The sequence below is a fragment of the Coptis chinensis genome, chromosome 8 (assembly GCF_015680905.1).
Source record: "Coptis chinensis isolate HL-2020 chromosome 8, ASM1568090v1, whole genome shotgun sequence".
NCBI classification, from domain to species: domain Eukaryota; kingdom Viridiplantae; phylum Streptophyta; class Magnoliopsida; order Ranunculales; family Ranunculaceae; genus Coptis; species Coptis chinensis.
In genome coordinates, this window is record NC_141463.1 from 8128594 (window position 1) to 8147265 (window position 18672).

The following is an 18672-nucleotide window of genomic DNA, read 5'->3' on the forward strand; positions in this document are numbered from 1 at the left end:
GAGGATTATCATTGCTTATGATCCATTGGGTGCTACATTGTTTAAGTTAATTAGTAATGGCATTGCGCCATGCCACCATCACTATATGGACAGGGCAATTCTTATTGTCAGAAGTTCGCTGATCGATCACCGTTTTTTTCTTTTCTTTTTTTCGAATGTACGATGCATGTTTATATGAACTTATTTGGTTAGAAGATCCCAAATATAGATGGGGCAAGTTGTGTATGGTGTCAAAGAAATTACTACAATAGTACCAAAAGGTATGGGCACTTTCACTAGCTTCAACAATTTTTCTTCGAACAGAGACAAACTACCGACTAGACTACAAAGTAACAAACAACAATGAAATTTGGGAAATAACATCGGTATTTCAATATCAACCTAATTATACTATACATGCTAAGCAACTTACCCCTCTTTCTTACAATTATTAAGGGGGCGGTGGAACAACAACCCACTTAGTGGTAAAACCGTAGTATCCTCTTCCATCCAGAGGTAAAACTGTAACTTAAGTAGTTAACAACTCTTCTTAACACTGATTAGGTGAAAACCCAACAAGAGAATTACCAAGATCAAGACTGACACGTGTCCCTTGCTGCTGAACATTGCCGATAATAGACAAAGCACCAGATGTTGGCGCAAAAGCAAAACAAAACGTTCCAGCTGAATCAACCGGAATCAAGTAATTCTTAGCTGGTAACGCCCAAGTTTTACCTTCTGGAAAATGAAAAGTTACTGTGGGTACTTCAACACTATTTTTCGACGACAGATCATAACACGTGTCGAACAACGCAACTCCACTAGTAGACGGTAAATTCTTGGTGCCTTTAACAAACGCATCACGCAGTGAATTATAAGCGTCGGTTCGCAAACGAGTTATAGCTGTACCCGAATCAACAATAACTCCACCACCACCACTCTCGTCCATCGAAAACATAGACGGTGGAATAGTCAACATTTCACCTCCTACACTCAACCCAGTCAGCCCGATATAATAAAATGTATCGAGCTGATGGTTTTTAACCAACGGAGCAGTAACGGAAGATCCTGCTCCGTTGGTTAGTTCAGCTGATGGACCAAATTGTAAAGTGGAAGCTGACGTAGAATCGCGATCCACTAAACAGTAAGAAAATGCAGTAGATTTGACTTGTGTAGGAAATGATAATTTTCCACCACCTAGTCCAAGTAACCCAGCCGATCCAACAAACAGACCTTCATTGTCATGACCACAACCAATCCCAATCTTATCAACTTTCGATGAATCTCCAAATGTTACCGTCTCCGTAACGAAATCCCCAACAGTATATGATCCATCGCCATAAGAAACTTGGTACAAACACGAGCCATTCCTACACGCCGACACGTCGAGCTGAGTACATTGCTGTGTACCACAAGCCACTGATGCATACGATGAAGATGAAGATGGCTCGAATATAGTATCAGTCTGTTGGTAACAATCACTACATGGCTGACATTGCACCCAAGTAACATCACTACCTGTATCAATAACTAAGTATTGTGACTTTGGTGGGCTACCTATACCAACTTTGGAGAAATACTCACCACTACCTTGACTTGTTCCTGATATAATTGGACCTTGTAGATTTTCCCCTTCTTTTAACTCAACATATTGAGATACCCCTTCACTTGGTTTCAGATCTGATTTCTTTATACCCTTTATTGCTAGATCTAGCTTTAAGTTTAAAGAGTTCACTCTAGCTGAGTCACGTTCGAGTCGGGCTAATGTTAGTGACTTGTAGTCTTTATGTGAAGATTTGTGAAGGGTGTCTCTAGAATGTAGTGATAGAGTGAAAGAAGTTGTAAAAGAGTCTGAAAGTGAAGAACTTGAAGGAATGGTCTGTTTTTCTTCTTTTTGTTCTTGGGCTGTTGGAATGAAAGAAAGGAGGTGATGAGTGTTGTGAATAGAGTCAGAGACATTGAGAAGTGATGTCTGGGTGTGCAAAACTTGAGTTAAACTTCGAGAATGAGTTAAAGAACAGAGCAGAAAAGGGCAAAGGAAGAAGAGAAACCCAAGCTTCGCCATGGTTGTTGATAGAGAGTAGAAATGGGGGAGTTGGGTGTATATATTTAAGAAGAGAGTGAACTCTCACGTCAGTTTCGTTGGAAGAAAACAAAAGCATTAAAAATGAGGTAACGCCGTATTGAAGTGTTCTGCACCGAACTAACGGTTGAAAAAAATGCAGAGGTGAAAACGTAAAATGAGACACGGACTTGTGGAGGGGGGTTTATGGTGGTAGATGGGTTTTTAGTATTAAGATTTTGTAGGTGGTTTTTTATGAGATGGTTTAAGGTTCATTCGTTAAGCATGATTTATATGTTTTGAGTTCACACTCCTTGACACTTTGATTCTTTTAATGTATCGTGTTTTTTGGTGATGGATTATAAGCAAAATTTGTGTGACTTTGGTGTTTTTTAGGAAGTGCAAGTGGTTGAGTTGGGGATTTGCAATTTATTTTTCAAACATGCAATTTTTACTGCATAAATTTGCAATTTAGGAATGTGATTTGGTAAAATCAGCCCCAAAAACAAATTGATTTATCATACATTCATACGGCCATTTGCAAAACAAATACTATGCAGTCCTATTTATGTAGAAGCTATGTTCAACTTACCAAAATGTTAACTTTACCAAAAAAAAATGTTCAACTTTAATCATAATAATTAGGGATCGGATTACCCGTACAGTTATTTGCATGAGTTGATGACTAAGTAGGTCTTCAGCATTTATATTCGTTGACTACCAGGACTGTTGTATGACTGGTAGGAAAAAAAAACCCATTTTATAAAATTCGACTATTAGTCTAGACTACCAGTCAACAAAGCTAATTATGCCGGAAAGGCGGGGATTGATGTTCCTTTGGTCACATTTTTCGTGCAGCCGGACAAGAAAATGTGCTTTCGAATTTGTGTTTACGTTGTGTTTACTCTGCTCATTGGGGTCTTTGCTTGAGCATGATTTTGTGTTTCTCACTTTCTCATCGCTCTTTTGACCTTTAAGCTGTTTTTGTAGGTGATTTAATTGGGCCCTCTTCAAATTGGATTCGGCAACCCCAATATATATATATATATATTACAAATTTGCCATTAAAATTGAGGCCTAATAACCAATTTAACCGGTCCCGCCATAACAAAATTCTCGGGTCGTTTGAGTGTACACTCAAATGGTCTCAGCAATGTCGTTTGAGTATACACTCAAATGGTTTTGCCATATTGTTTGAGTGTACACTGAAACGGTCTCGCCATGTCATTTGAGTATACAGTTAAACGGTCTCACCATTTCGTTTCAGTGTACACTCAAGCGGTCTTTGCGTGTCGTTTGAGACAAAACTCTTAGGTTTTTAGCTAGACGATATGATAGGGTCGTTTGGGCAGTCTCCAAAACGACATGGCGGGTCGTTTGGAGACTCTCTTGGCGACATGGATGAATCGTTTGGACTAAAAAAATTTGCGTGTCCATATAACCTAGCTTCAAACACTCGACATAACTCTCAAATCATTCAAAACGATCATTCCATGCACAATTCAAATAACTCAAAATCTTGTATTAACTCATACAACTAATGTACAAAGAATATTCAAAAAAAAAAAAACATTCAAACGACTTCAGTAAGTCCTTTAGGCCATATAAAAAATGAAATCATTGGGTCGTTTGGGGCTTTTTCAAGCAATAATTCGGTTTGTTTGGACTAAAAAAATCCCAACGGGATTGTTGCATGGATTTGTCAATGCTAGAAATTTCAAAACGAGAAGATTTTCAATTTCAATTTTTGGATTCCTTTGGTATGCTTTCTTAATTTAGTTCAAGAACACTGCCCGAATAATGCATCCACCTTTCCAAATCCTTGCTAATTCACCAAAATTGAGATTCCAATCCTTTCAAGCTCATTGGAGAAGATGTTGTTGCTGGAAAAGATGAAGTTCGAAAAAGTTGTAACCGGTTTTCCCGGTTTTCAGGTTTCTCTTTTTAGGTGGGGGGTGTATTGGGCTATTGCTATTGGACTTGGTTGTTGGGCTTGGGTTGGAGGCTGCCCAATGCAATTTCGTGAGTATCCAATACAGGACCCCTTTTGTATTGTGAGAATGTTTGTCCTATGTAAGCAAAATTGGGTGTGATAGTTATGCAACTAAAAATAAAAACTAAAAAAAAAATAAATCGAGCATTTACAAACGGACCATCTGTTATTAGTTTTTATTTGATTCTTTGGGGGATCACTGAATGTCTTTGGGTTAACTAGTATTACCCCCCACTAGATGAGCCAATTAGGATTTTTCTAATTAATTGTGGTATTTATTTATTTATAAAAATGGGAAATTAAGGATAGTTATCAAGGATAACTCTCCCTATGTTTTCAATTATTGGGCTCACCACACTATTGATATTCCTAGTTATTTACATCTTGTAGAAAAAAAAAAAATCTTTGGGTTGACTATGTTTTTGTTATTAGTTGGGGGGATGTAGTTGAATAAAAACCATAATTCATACTCATCTTATTTGGCTCATCTAATGGGGGTAATATTTATTAACCCTTTTTTTTTAAGTAAGTTTTATTAGAAGTAAGCACAACAAAGTAACAAGGTACATGGCATTGAGGGAGATCCTCACAAGTAGCCCAATTACAAAACAGAAACAAAGAAACAAAAGCAAAGAAAATAAAATATACTAACACATCATACCTGTAAAACCCCATTTTTAATTTACTAATTAATTGTGGTATTATTATTTATTTAGTTTTATTTATTGATATAATTTTTTTGAAATTTCAAAAATATAAAAAATATATAAATTTTGGTTTAGCAAAACTAGGAGAGAAACGTAGGATAGTTATCAAGGATAACTCATGTATCTAACCCTTTTTTTTCTCCTATGTTTTCAAAAAAAAAAAAAAAAAAAAAAAAAAAAAAAAAAAAAAAAAACCCTACTAAAAAAAAAAGAGAAAAATAAAATAGAAGAAGAAAAGAGAAAAAGGGAACACAAAATATTGGGCTCACCACACTATTGATATTCCTAGTTATTTACATCTTGTATATATATATATATATATATAGTTTCCATAGAAATACGATATGTTGTTTGTTATGTGTGATCATATGGATTGTATATTGGGAGTATAAAGCTATTAATGAACTATATAAAGTTTTGGGAACAGTTAATAGTAAACTTTATTTCAGAAAATTTGTCTGCGCAATCTTTTAATTCTGTTCAGATGGAGATCTTCCCATACTCGGATGTCTCTCAAATTTAATCCTTAGTTACCTGATACATTGAATACTACGCCAGAAAACTGTATTGTGCAATCATACGTTTAGGTGTAGATGAGGATGACCCAGTATTGGATTATCCTCAAATTTGCGATGTATATTTATAACACACATTAGTCATACCCATTAATATTGCAGGCCTATCCGACGGTAGGATGTCAATCGAGGCATTGAAATACGAGACTATTGATTTTGGATAAAGTTGTGAATGGAAAATGGTTAATTTTATTGAATGGATTGCTGTTTATGATCATTGTGCATGATTTGCTACTGCATAAAATTAGTATATTTACATCACAAGTGTAACCTTGGTTTATTTGAATATTAACATGGAATTGATTGAGCTTGTGCAAACTGTTGCTTTTAGGAGTGTGTTATAAGAAATATTGTCTGGAAAGTATTGTTGATCGTGGAAATTTATTTTGTTTTATATACATATATACTATATGGATGTGAAATCATTAGAAAAATTATGACACTATTAGAATAAGATGGACATTTCCCATACTCATGATATAATGATTATGCATTCCATCTCTAGGAGATGTGACGTGAATGCTGGTTGGATACATTTGATGTTTTGACGCATTCCATCCTTGTGAGATATGACATAAATGCGGAGTTGGATATGTTTTATGACGCATTCCATTCTTGTGAGATGTGATGTAAATGCGGGATTAAAATTTATAACAAAGTTCCATCTTTTAGGGGAGGAACTAAATGTCATTTGCCTCACTAAAAGATGTGACGTAAACCTTGGATATGTGGATTCATATGATATTTTATGACGGGTTCCATCCTTGTGAGATGTGACGTAAATGCGGGATTAAATTTATGGCAAGGTTTCATCTTTTAGGGGAGGAACTAAATGTTCTAATGTGACGTAAACCTTGGTTATGTGGATTTGCATGATATTGATATTTCACACAGTTATTCACATATATCCAAGTGTCCGTTGTGTTATTGCATTTCTAGTTGTAGCCCAACAGAAATGTGAGCACGAAATGGACTTGGGTGTGAATGAGAGTCATGCTTGGGAAGGGTATGTTCCGGCATGAGTTCAAAACGGAAATAGGGAAATGGCCATTTAGGAAATATAAAATATATCTAAGATAATTTAATGAATCATGGGGGAGGGGGTCTTAATTAAAAAGTGTATTAATAATTTATATAATACTTGAGACTTTATTTTTATGTTTTATTGTTATCATTGAATTAATTCTGTTTTTACGGGAGGGTGGGCTACCTAATCCTTATTATTGGGATGAAGCCCACTCTAGGCTTCATATCCACATACGTTAAAAATAAAGTTAGTATACTTCTTAAAATTATTATTTAGATAGTTGGTTACAATGTTATATTAAATTTTATGTATTATATTGGTATGTGCTACATGGATTGCACGTTAAGAGAAACTAAGTTTCTCTTGTCATTTTTCAAGGAACAGACAAAGGGATCGATGTCTCTAACGTTGCATTGGCGAATGATGTAGATGTGGTATATATAACTTCATGGTGATAATGTGTATTATTATGAACTATCATGAATATTACATTTAGGACACTCATACCAACATTTTTAAATGAACTATCACTCCAACAACAAAAAACTTTGCATCCGGGGTATATTCCTTATGGAACCTAGACCCTTCAAAAACCAACAATATATAAAGTAAATTAATACAATTGTTTGAGTTGGAAAAAAAAATGGAGCTACAGGAACTATCAGAATAAAAACAACGCAGATAACCATTTGCTTAGGAGTTGTTTTTCTGTAGAAATTCTACCTTTTTGATTATATGTTGGATTTTAAGTCAATAAGTTGAGACATTCTCGTTTATTTTTATTTCGGTTTGATGTTCCTCGACATATCAGGATGATTGTTATTTGGAGGTTATTCATTTTGAATTTATACAAATATTCTTATTCTAATATTTGTTTTTTTAGGTGTAATTAAATGTATGTTTATAAGAATGTATGATCTCGATTCGGAATTTATAAGATTTGAATGACATGAAAAATAGAATAAATATCTATTTGTTGTCGGTTTATATTCTACGAAAAATCCGGGTATGACAATACCCCTATAATATTAGCCCCCGCATGGTCGTCCATGATAATGTCTATATTTGATTCTATTGGCCTATATGCGTGATCCCTCACACCTTTTTAGTGGTCGATTTTAGTGGTCATATATAGCTCATTACTTGTAGTGGCAACTTTTGATGATCGCACTGGTCAACCAAGCTTTATTTACTGGTAAAGAATTGTGGCAGTTCACGTTTAGAAAGAAGATTATTGATGTTCGATCTACTGGTCAGTCTTTTCAGCAAGGAGAAGAAAACTGGGTGTAAAATTTTTCCACATTTATTTCAGACATTTGTGGCAGTACTATTGAGTCAATATCATATTATTACGTACTACTTCCATTGGCCCTAAAGCTTCTTAGTCTAATTGTTGACTTACACTTTCAAATGACTATATTTACTGGAACACAGGGCAACATCGCTTTTGCATTGGACTCCATAGTCCAGCGCCGCCCATGGCGAGATCGTGTGCATTTCACTTCTATGTGCGGACTGCGGAGAACCCCTCAATTTTAGGGTGAACAGCAGGTCCAAAAGCGTTTTTTTTTTTACACAATATGTTGTCCACAGATGCAGAGATACTTTACATCGAAAAAAAAAAAAGATGCAGAGATACTAGGGAGGTGGGACCAATGGCAGTCATGTACAGGACTACAGGCCAGGTAAAGCGTAGGCCCCTCACCTGATGATAAAACCAAAATATAATTGTAATGTATATGTTCTTTTAGGCCCAAAGATCATATTTTGTCAGGAAAAACAAATCCTACCTATATTAATATCCGTTTCTCTAAATGCTTATTTACAGCCACATCTATACTTATTTTTAAAATAGGGTAATTTTGGATTTCTTCTAATAATTTTATTGAATGTTTTTCTTACCAAACCATTTGGTAAATTTAGTATATTTCTCAATTTAATATAAATTAAAATGGAATTGTCATTTGTAATGTTATGTTCTTAAACAAAAATAAAGACCATTATTTTGTTATTTCAAATATACAAATAAAAAAAAAAAAAAATTGGACAAAAACAATAGATTAGTTAATTGATATATATTATACATTATGTGGATATGGATATAGATATGTTCTAGTTAATCCTAATGGATATGTTTAGTTAATAGATATGGATATGGATTAGTTAATGGATTTGATATGTATTCATATTATTTTATGGATATGGATATGTTAAACTTCCAAGTTGGGCATTTCCCATGTTCCCTTAAATATAGGGTTCCATCATATGACTAGTTTGTTATAAAAACACCAAAACAAATTCAAAATAGTTAGGGCTTTAAATTTTAGATTTGGTTAATATTGGGTAGGTATAATCTTAACTAGGTATTCTAAACATTTTCACAAATAATCAAAATAATTAAAATTTTCTAAATTTGGCAAAAATCGAAAATAAATGTTCGGCATGAGTTCAAAATCCAGAATTATTTAAAATTTTTAATTTGTTTGACTATATCATGGAAGGGTTTAATTAAAAAGTTTTAATAATTTAATAATTTTTTTTACTTTAAATGTTTAAAATAGTTAGATGATCATATCCATGTGTAAATTAACCTTCTAAAAATTTTTAAAATAGTCGTTAAATGTTAATCAAATTTTTTTGTTTTGGTATTATGTTTTTGTAAGTATTTATCCCTTAAAGGGGTCTCCTTTATTAATTTTTATACATTAGGTAATCTTCATTTATTTCTATCATGAGCATTTAGTTTCCAACATTATTCCAGTGTATAATTTAGCCCCTTATGAAACCCCGCAAATAGAATTATACATTTTTTTCTGTAGTTAGCATAGATCAAAGTAGATGTTCTCGACATAATAATAATCTTAACCTTGACGGTTATGGATCATTATATTGAAGTTTTTGAAATAAGCCCACCACGCATTTTTCCGATGATCTTTCACCCACATCCCATGAGATTTGGATGACATAGAATAGTACAAAATATTAGGGATATGGATTTTTATCAATATTCAATTTTTAGATATATATCCCCCGCTTATCGTCCATGATTTGGGGATATTTGGCCATTGTTTCCCTCACATTTTAAATATCGATTTATCTAAAATATTACTTTGTCAATTTCATAGCTGTTTGGTCAAAATCATCACTGGACAAATATCATGGGATAAAAAAAATTTTTGAAAACAAGTGGATTAGTTAATTGATAAAACTGTATTAAAATTGAATATGGATATGGATAAATATTAGTATAATAGATATGGATATTGATTAGTTAATGGATTATTTCATGTATTACAGCGCCGCCCATTGGATATGGATATGTTAAACTTCCAATTTTAGGGTTCCCAAAGCGTTTTTTAAATATTTGTCCACAGATGCAGAGATACTGGATGGGTTTAACAGAATAGGCCCCTCACCTGATGATAAAACCAAAATAAAATGTATATGTTCTCATACTTTGCATGAAAACTAATAGAAAATTAATAATGAGGCCTACCTAAATAGTTTATTTACACACAATCTATACTTATTTTTATTAATTGGATAATCTTTCTTCTAGGGTCCTAGTATTGACAGGCCAGGTAAGGCGTAGGGCTCAACTTGTGATAAAAACAAAATATAATTGTAATGTTTATGTTCTTTTAAGCCCAAAGACCATACTTTGTGAGAAAAAACAAATAAAAGTTAATAATGAGGCCTACCTAGATAGTTTATTTAAACACAATTTATACTTATTTTTGTTAATTGGATAATCTTTCTTCTAGAGTCCTACTATTTTGACACCCTCTAAATTGTGTTGGGCAGGCTTTGGCCTAACTCAGTTCAATTTGGGGTCTGTATTTATGTTGGGCACTACACAAGGTCCCATACATCCCTACCCAATTCACCAAAAACCAAAAAAAATTCAGCCTTCAAGTCTTTCTTGTCTCTCTTTGATCACTCTCTAACCGAATTTACCAAATTATCACCAAATATGCATATAAAAATCAAGCCAAATCGAAATAGAGTAGAATAATTTAAGAGTTAAATTTGTTTGTAATAGAAGAATAGTTCAAGTCGCGGTGACGCGCTTGAGAAAAAGAGAAACAAACATGTCGGCATCCATGTGTAGAGGGGATCTTCATGTTTTAAAAAGTTAGGGTCTCCGGATTTTATTGTTTTGATTATGTTTGGTTAAGTAGTTTAGGACTTAGGGTATAATTTTTAGAGTTTAGGACTGGTTTAGTTATAACCTGTGAGTTTTAAATGTAGAGAGTAAAAAACGGAAGGGGAGGGTTATTTATGGGATGCCCAATGACAAATTTATAATAATTTATTTTTAGTTTGCCCAACATGAAATAGAAAGTGCTCGTAGCAAAAGCCTTCTATTAATGTGCTATTTGTATTTTCTAATATGTTTATCATTTATTTTTTCGATAAATCATATCTTTTACTTAAATCGAAATTGGCACTTGGCCTGAATTTCCATGAGACTATCTACATCTAACTCATTGAACTCCTATGAACAAGATCATAAAAAACTCCATTGACCATTCTATTTATCTACTTAAAATTACATTACTTAAAATTAGTATTTATCTACTTAAAATTACATTACTTAAAATTAGAATAAATCATACTAATGTAAACAACAACGACATATACTAATATATTGATTATGTATTTTGTAATGGTTGTTTTCCTATTAATTTGTCGACTTGTCGGTCATTGGTCACTTTATGCTAGGCCCCTTGATGAAATTTCTGGCTCCGCCACTGCTAGGGACACAAACATATACAATGTTGATATATAAGTCAAGTGCTATGGCAGGAGTGGGACTTACCCATGTTCTTTGCTTAAAAACTGAAGAGTATTGCCGGTGTTAGGCGAAATTATATAATCATGGACTCATGGTGAAACACATAATACGTCTGTCCCAGTGTTTGAAAATTTAAGAACATTGATCATTAAACAAAATGTTTGCTTTGTATTTTTGTTAAAAAACAAACAGATTTTTGTTACAGCGGCTATTTTTAATTGGTGGCGTGGTGCAAATGCAGAACGTACGCGTGTTCTCACCTGCTCTGGGTTTAAGACATCTTGATTAAATGCATAGCTCATGTCAATTTTAATATGCACCGCACATGCAGATCGAGTTGAGAATGTCCCCATCGGCTACGTGATCGAAGTAATTTAGAATTTGTGCCAGACACTTGTGCGTTTGTTGACGATCTACAACAGACTCAAAGTTCTGTAACGACTTATATATTTGTCAAAATATTATTAGCTATGCGAATGTGATGATTTTATATTCTTTTAGACTAAAAATAAATAAACTTTGGATTAATTTCCAAGAACACAAGAAGCTGTAACCCACAAAATCTTCTAGGAGTAGAAATCTACTATTCCCCGCCAGCATTAGCTCAAGTAAACAAACACAGAATGAATTTTACATTTGTGGGAACGTCTCACCAGGGGACATGGATCGTGTTGGGGGGTGGTGGTTAGGTGATATTAAAGTTTTAGAAGGAAAACAGATAATTTATGGTTTGCTAACCAAGTAACCAAGCCGAAAATTTTCTCAACAGAAAAATATTGTTCCTAAGATATTTTTTTTTTTTTTTTTTGATGGAACTGTTCCTAAGAATCAAGTACGCCCAACAACTACTTTCGAAATCCAATACGAACCTAATTTTCGTTTGATCAGTTCTTGCATAACTAAACCAAGAATGAGCATTACAATGAGTTAATCGTGACCCAGCAGGATCTTCTTTCTTGGCCCTCTATCCAGGACAATCTGGCCTATCCAAAACAAAGCCCACGTTTTGAATAAGAAAAAAGCCTATTACATGAAATTTATTAATTTAAGAGTTAAGACTGCCTTAGTGGACCGTAAACTCAGTATCAAAGAAATATCAAGCAAAGAACCAAACCCACACGGGATCATCAAACGAAGCCATTTTAGATATATGCAATTGGTACTGGAGAAGCAGAAGCCCACTTTCACTCACGCCCTAACAAGTCAACTACCATATACCATCTCAGAAATTCAACATAGCTACTGAAGCAGTCACTCTTAAAAGATTCGATCTCTTCTTTATCCTGGACAAACTACTTACTGAGATTCAATTTACAGCAAGTCCACTGAGGCAATGAGCTATATTTGGTTCCACCCATATAGCTCAACACAGAAGTAATCAGAAAAACAGCATGCTAAATCTCTGTCTCTAAACATAAGATGCTATATGAAAACAGTATGGCTGAACTCTTTTTCTGATAGCGCTGCAGTAAGTGTAGAATCTACAGATTTTAGCTATGATTATTTTGGCACTTGAAATCTCGAAGGAGCAAGTGAGCAACGTAGTATGATTAGCGAAATGGATCTCTACCAATTAAATTTGTATGAGATAATCCAACCTCTTATAGCACATATTCAAAGCACTAATTCTTTCTCGCTCATTCATTGACTTTGTGCATCTTAATTGTGATAATTATATTAAAATTTTGATAAAAAGAAAATGTTCCAGACTTCCAGGTGGTGTAACTGATAAGACATTTAATCGTAATCAAGTTGAATCCAAATCAATAAACAATAAAAATGAAACACATATATTGTACTGTTTGTACGTACGTATTACTTAAATTTTATCTCCTCGTCAGACAATACTATCCGTAGTCCGTACCCTCATTTTTTCTCTGAATTAGGTCAGATCTCGCGATCTAAAAACGAAATTAATCATTTTTTAAGTACAAAAAATTCTTATACCAGTACTATTAAATATCAATCAAATAAAGTAGTATTGTCAAGTCTTACACACAAATTATAATTAATCTCACATGCTAACAGATGAATATGCCAAAGAAATAGACAAGTGTCGATGTTTACAAGCCAAGATGCCCAATTGATTATTTTTTGTGATGGTAACAAATCTGATTTTAATAAAACAGGGACCCGATTCTTCATTTAGCTTGAGCTGACTTTTTATGCTCAGCGAACCAATCACACCCACTTAGAATCTCAACAACTTTATTTACCTTTAAAACCACATTATCAAACCAAAAAAGAAAAGAAAAGAAAAGAAGAGGCGTAATCGTTCTGAGTCAATTACAGGGCAGCAACTCGTTCCTTGTGAGACAGAGAAATAAAGAAGGCCCACTTAACTTACTGTCATTCTTCTCTGTTGTTCTCTGCAAATCTTGGGCCTCTTCTGTAACACTAAACAACCATGAGTTTGACAGTTCTTCAGGTATAAAAAGATTACATTTTTATTTTTATTTTTTTTATTTTTGGAGCTGGTTTAATTAATGTTTTGTTGATTATAGGGGTTTACTAAGTCACTGGCTATGACAGTGCTTTCTGAGATTGGTGACAAGACCTTTTTCGCAGCAGCAGTAAGTGGGGTTTTTTTCTATGGTGATTAAGTTTTGAACAGATTAAAGGAACTTGAAGATATTAGTAATGATGAAGTGTGTGAGCTGTGAAACTTTAGTCAATGAATAGGACTAGGAACATTGTTTTAGAACATAGTGAAACTATTTAGTGTAACTTACTGGCTGAATTTGATTTAGAACAACATTGAAGTTTCTATGAGCTGTGTAATTGGATCGTTATGTGTTGGTGAGATCTCTGATGTTCCATAATGTGAAACCATGGAATTTATACTGACATGAAATTGTGATGCATGTTTCCTCTCTAGATCTTGGCTATGCGTCATCCTCGGAGGCTTGTTTTAGCTGGTTGTCTCGCAGCTTTAATTGTAAGAGTGTTTCGTATATAAGGTTTTTTTCACGTCACTATGGGTTTATATATGAGTATGACTTTCTCAGTGACTTTTGATATCGCTGTATTGTAGGTAATGACTATTCTCTCTGCTCTTCTTGGTTGGGCTGCCCCTAATCTGGTAAGGAAATTGCTCACAGCGATTGCAAGTTTATTACTTCATTGACAAAATTAACTGTTATGATGTGTTACCATTTAGATGCTTGTCAACTGCATGGATTGGGCTTTGATATCTGTTCGATAGCAATCACATTTGCATCAGACTGTCTTTTGCAGTTACTAGGGCTTTTGAGGCTTGAATAGTAATGTTAGCGAGACAGACTATAGGCAACGTTTTCTTTTTTGCTTTCAGTTTGCAAAATTTAATTTGGGTAAACATAATGAAGGAAATGATGGTATAAGGCGTCATGAAATTAAGAGAGAGAGAGAAAGAGAGAGGATCACTCAAAATTAATGGAAACGAAAATTCATCTCACTGGAGTCCCAAACTTTCTTTCTTTCTTTTCTGAACGCCAAACACATTTGAACCATTAGCACGACCTTTTGGCTATTTCTGTTCAAGGTAAAACAGATTCCTAATTCATATTCTAAAATTGATTATATAAACTATTGAATTATTTGCATCAGTGAGAATGATATTTTATACATAACATATGCTAACGGCTAACCACAGTTTTCATGGAAAGACTAAATTTTCTTAACCAATTATTACGTGAAACCCGGTTGTTAGAATGTGCATGGACCAAAAGAACTGTTTTATGCCATAGATCATGTATTTTCTGAATTTCTGTTGGCTTTGATCCTGCACCATTCTTCCAATGTGACAGTCGGTTAAGAACTTTTCAGATTTCTCGCAAATGGACTCATCACATCGCCACATTGTTATTCTTTGGATTTGGCCTTTGGACTCTATGGGAGGGATTCACTGGAAAAAAGTATGTTTTCCACTTGACTCTCTAATTCTTCTCTCTTGGATGGTCTTGTTTCTTTCCCATCTGATTCTCTCTGTGATTAAACTTTTATTGCATGCTGTAATAATTGGTGATTCTGCTTTTACAGCGATGATGACGAATTGGCTGAAGTTGAAGCGGAATTGGTTTGTTGTTCTTTATTTTTAACCTTTTTTAAATCATTTTCTAGTGTAATCCTAGTTCAAGATGTATCAGATTTCCTTACTATTTCCCGGGATGTTTAGGATGCTGATCTGGGAGCAAAAACTGGAACCAAAGATAAAGGTGGTAAGGTTAGTCAAGTGTCTATTGCAATATATTCAATTTTTTATACCTCTACAGAAGATTCTTGTTTCTCTCTAAAACTTTTTATCTGTTCTGATCATTTATGTTTTTACTTGGGCACATATATGTTAGGACCATTGTTTTCCATCACTATCATCAATATTTTCTGCCCAGATGAAAAAAAAAGATTTTTATTTGGGCTGAATCACAACTATCAAAATCACATAATACCCACACGGAAAGTTGTCTGTCACCTGATTCACACTTAAATTATGTTCCTTGTAATAGAACTAGTGAGGATCGAAATAGGTTAGTGGTACGGAAGCTCTATATTATGGTTCACTGTGTTGATGTTTTACTTCAGTAAAAGGGCCGTTATCCTTCGTTTAGAGTCCAGTATGGTTTTGGTGGATATTTCCTGGTAATGATATTGATTGATTTGGTCATTTAATGTTCTTCCAGGATGGCGATGATTTGAAAAAACAGAGGAGGCCGCTGCTCACACAGTTCTTCTCTCCCATACTTTTGAAGGTAGCAATTATCAAACAATTCTTTTGTCACAATATCTACAATACTAATTTATGCTTTAATCAATGTCCCCATTCTTGTCTTGTAGGCATTTTCTATTACATTTTTTGGTGAATGGGGTGACAAGAGCCAGGTAAGAAACAGAATTACAGATGTCCAAAACATGTGTATGTCAATGTTCATGACCACTTCTGAGTATCATTACCCCTACAGATAGCTACAATTGGGTTGGCTGCAGATGAAAACCCTTTGGGAGTGGTTCTTGGTGGAATCCTGTAAGGTTTCAGCACTTTGTTATTTAGTAATTCTCTCCTGCATGTAACACACTCATTTTTATTTTATTTTTCAAAAAGAACACGAAAAGCATTCATACAGTGATGGAGATTTTTGCATATTCAACTTTTTTCTTAATAACACCTCTCTCGAGATGGAGTTGAGCTTCTAACAAACCTAATCTAACAGCATATTGTCAGCTGCTGTTAGTTTGTCACACATAGGTTAGTGTTCTTACTCTCCAACACACAAAATGCTCAATGATCTTAAGTATCCACATATGTGGTTCAACATTCCAAATTTCATACCATTTGGGTGATCCTTGTCATCCCTTGGATGAAGTTTGACTTGCTGAATAGGACATTTCGGAAATGGGAGTTTCTGTTGGATGCCGATGTATTTAGATGCGACACTTAAACATCTCAGATTGATGTGCATTCTTCTTCTTCTTCTTCTTCTTCTTCTAGAAAACTGAGCACTTGATCGAAATACTGACTTTAGGCTCTGGCCCACACTGTTCTGTGACCATATACCATGTCATAGTTATAGAAAACTGAGCACTTGCTCGGAATACTGACTTTACACTGTTCTGTGCCCATATACCATGTCATAGGTTCTTCTTCTTCTCCTTCTCCTTCTCCTTCTTCTTCTTCTTCTTCTCCTTATTCTTATTCTTATTCTTATTATAGAAAACTGAGCACTTGCTCGGAATACTGGCTTTAGGCTCTGGCCCACACTGTTCTGTGCCCATATACCATGTCTTAATTAATAGAAAGCATAGGTTATCTTTGAAGCTTCGTAGCAATTGGACACTGATGATTGACTTTCTCTTATCTTGATGTAGTGGGCAAGCATTGTGCACCACAGCTGCCGTTTTAGGTGGCAAGAGTTTGGCATCTCAGATATCTGAGAGAATGGTATTTGTTCTTGGTGGCAGTAACTCTTGAAAAAAATGAATTTTAGCATCACTGATGTGCCCTTTATTGTCTAGTTATTTTTAAATCAAAGTTGTTTCCAATTTGGTGCAGGTCGCACTCTCAGGTGGAATTCTATTTCTGATTTTTGGGGTCCAATCCCTTCTGGCAACGGTTAATCCATGATGTCGTGATTTTGCTACTTCGTGAGTAATGACTCTAGATATATTCCCTTTAAATTAGTAGTCAGCTATGTGTAGGTTATTTGATGTGGATAAAGTCTTGATAAAAAATTTACGGTGTCTTTCATCAGTGCATCTGTCCTCAGATCCATTTTTCACGAACTAAAATTTTAACAATTTAATCTTCCCTTATCATATCCTTTCATGTTCATTTGTTACTTCACAGTTTTAACTTCAGTTTCTCTTTCTGCACAGACAAAATCGAGGCTGGAGCATTATGATAGAGATTCTTATAACTTAGATGCCCATACAACCAGGGAACATGGTCATTTAACTATCTGAAAAGCATCAACTGATCAAAAGGGAATATTCGAACTCTTAATTTTGGAAAGTCTGGTCAAATTGATAATTGTGGTAGGGCTTTTAAAAGAGCTACTTGTGCTTCTTGATTCATAGTAAATGTTGTTTAATTGTGGGGGCGGGGGAGAATTTTCTATTTCTTTTTTGAGAAACAGTCCTCGGAAGATTAATGGTTAAGTGATAAAGAGGACCACACACAAAAATGGGGTGTAATCCAAATAACCCAAATCTCTAACCTTTGCATGTAGATGAGAAAAGAAAGTCTATTTTTTGGAGTTCATACTTGTGAACCAAGTGTATGCCAGCTTGTCAAGACCCAGGACTTGCTAATCAACTACAGTCGGTACATTTTCATACAATAGCGCCTGTGTTAAAAACAATCATCAAGCATTAGGCTTCTCCCAGTTCATTTCCATCGTACATACTAGAACAACTGGGAATGTGTATAACAGTTTACATAGAGGTCTAAAGTGTATAACAGTTTTTCCAGTACATGATCTCTCGAGGATTGTGTTCGGAAAGAAATCAGATTGCTTTCTATATTGTTTATTTCATCGCAAGGTGGAAGCAGTGTTTGAAATGTAAAGTTTTCAGGCACCATCTCCATTTTCCACAGCATCAGAGAGTACGTTTGATTCAAATTGCTGGCGGTCTATCGGTCCACTACTCCACTGAGTCACATGTTAGTTACAATCTGTCATCTGTTGTGCAAGAGCCCTTGCACGGGGCTACCTTTACATCTGTTGATTGACTTTGTATTTTCCAAATCTGCACTCATAACTCATAAGTCCCGACGCCTCGATTGCAATAGAGTTTCAAATAAACCTTGAAAGGGTAGACATGAATTTCAGGGTCTACAAAACGGCATGTCAAACAAGAAATATTTTGCAGGTCAAATGATAAACTACTTAAAAAAATATAGGCAGAGCGGGGCAGGTTTTTCTTACTGGTTGCACACAAATGAAATTCATATTATTAAGTTTAAACCTTCGGATACTACGTACGAGACTGGAAATTATGCTACATCATCAGCACACATCAACCAGTTTTCCAAGTATGGATTCAGGATTCAGGTATG

The 18672-nt window shown here is 34.6% G+C and overlaps 2 protein-coding genes across 2 annotated transcripts; one reads left to right on the forward strand and one right to left on the reverse strand.

Moving 5' to 3' along the window:
- Positions 1-241: 241 nt before the first annotated feature.
- Positions 242-2463, reverse strand: LOC147479691 (protein ASPARTIC PROTEASE IN GUARD CELL 1-like). The gene has a single exon (XM_086575992.1). It carries the CDS (start codon positions 2042-2044, stop codon positions 530-532), a length of 1515 nt encoding a protein of 504 aa, XP_086432118.1. The 5' UTR covers positions 2045-2463; the 3' UTR covers positions 242-529.
- A 10750-nt stretch (positions 2464-13213) lies between these two features.
- Positions 13214-17797, forward strand: LOC147479692 (GDT1-like protein 5). Its single transcript, XM_086581452.1, has 13 exons — positions 13214-13569; positions 13646-13714; positions 14020-14079; positions 14176-14223; positions 14949-15037; positions 15162-15198; positions 15298-15345; positions 15800-15868; positions 15954-15998; positions 16079-16140; positions 16983-17055; positions 17167-17258; positions 17490-17797. Exons 1-12 carry the CDS (start codon positions 13549-13551, stop codon positions 17236-17238), a joined length of 693 nt encoding a protein of 230 aa, XP_086437578.1. The 5' UTR covers positions 13214-13548; the 3' UTR covers positions 17239-17258; positions 17490-17797.
- The last annotated feature ends 875 nt before the right edge of the window (positions 17798-18672 follow it).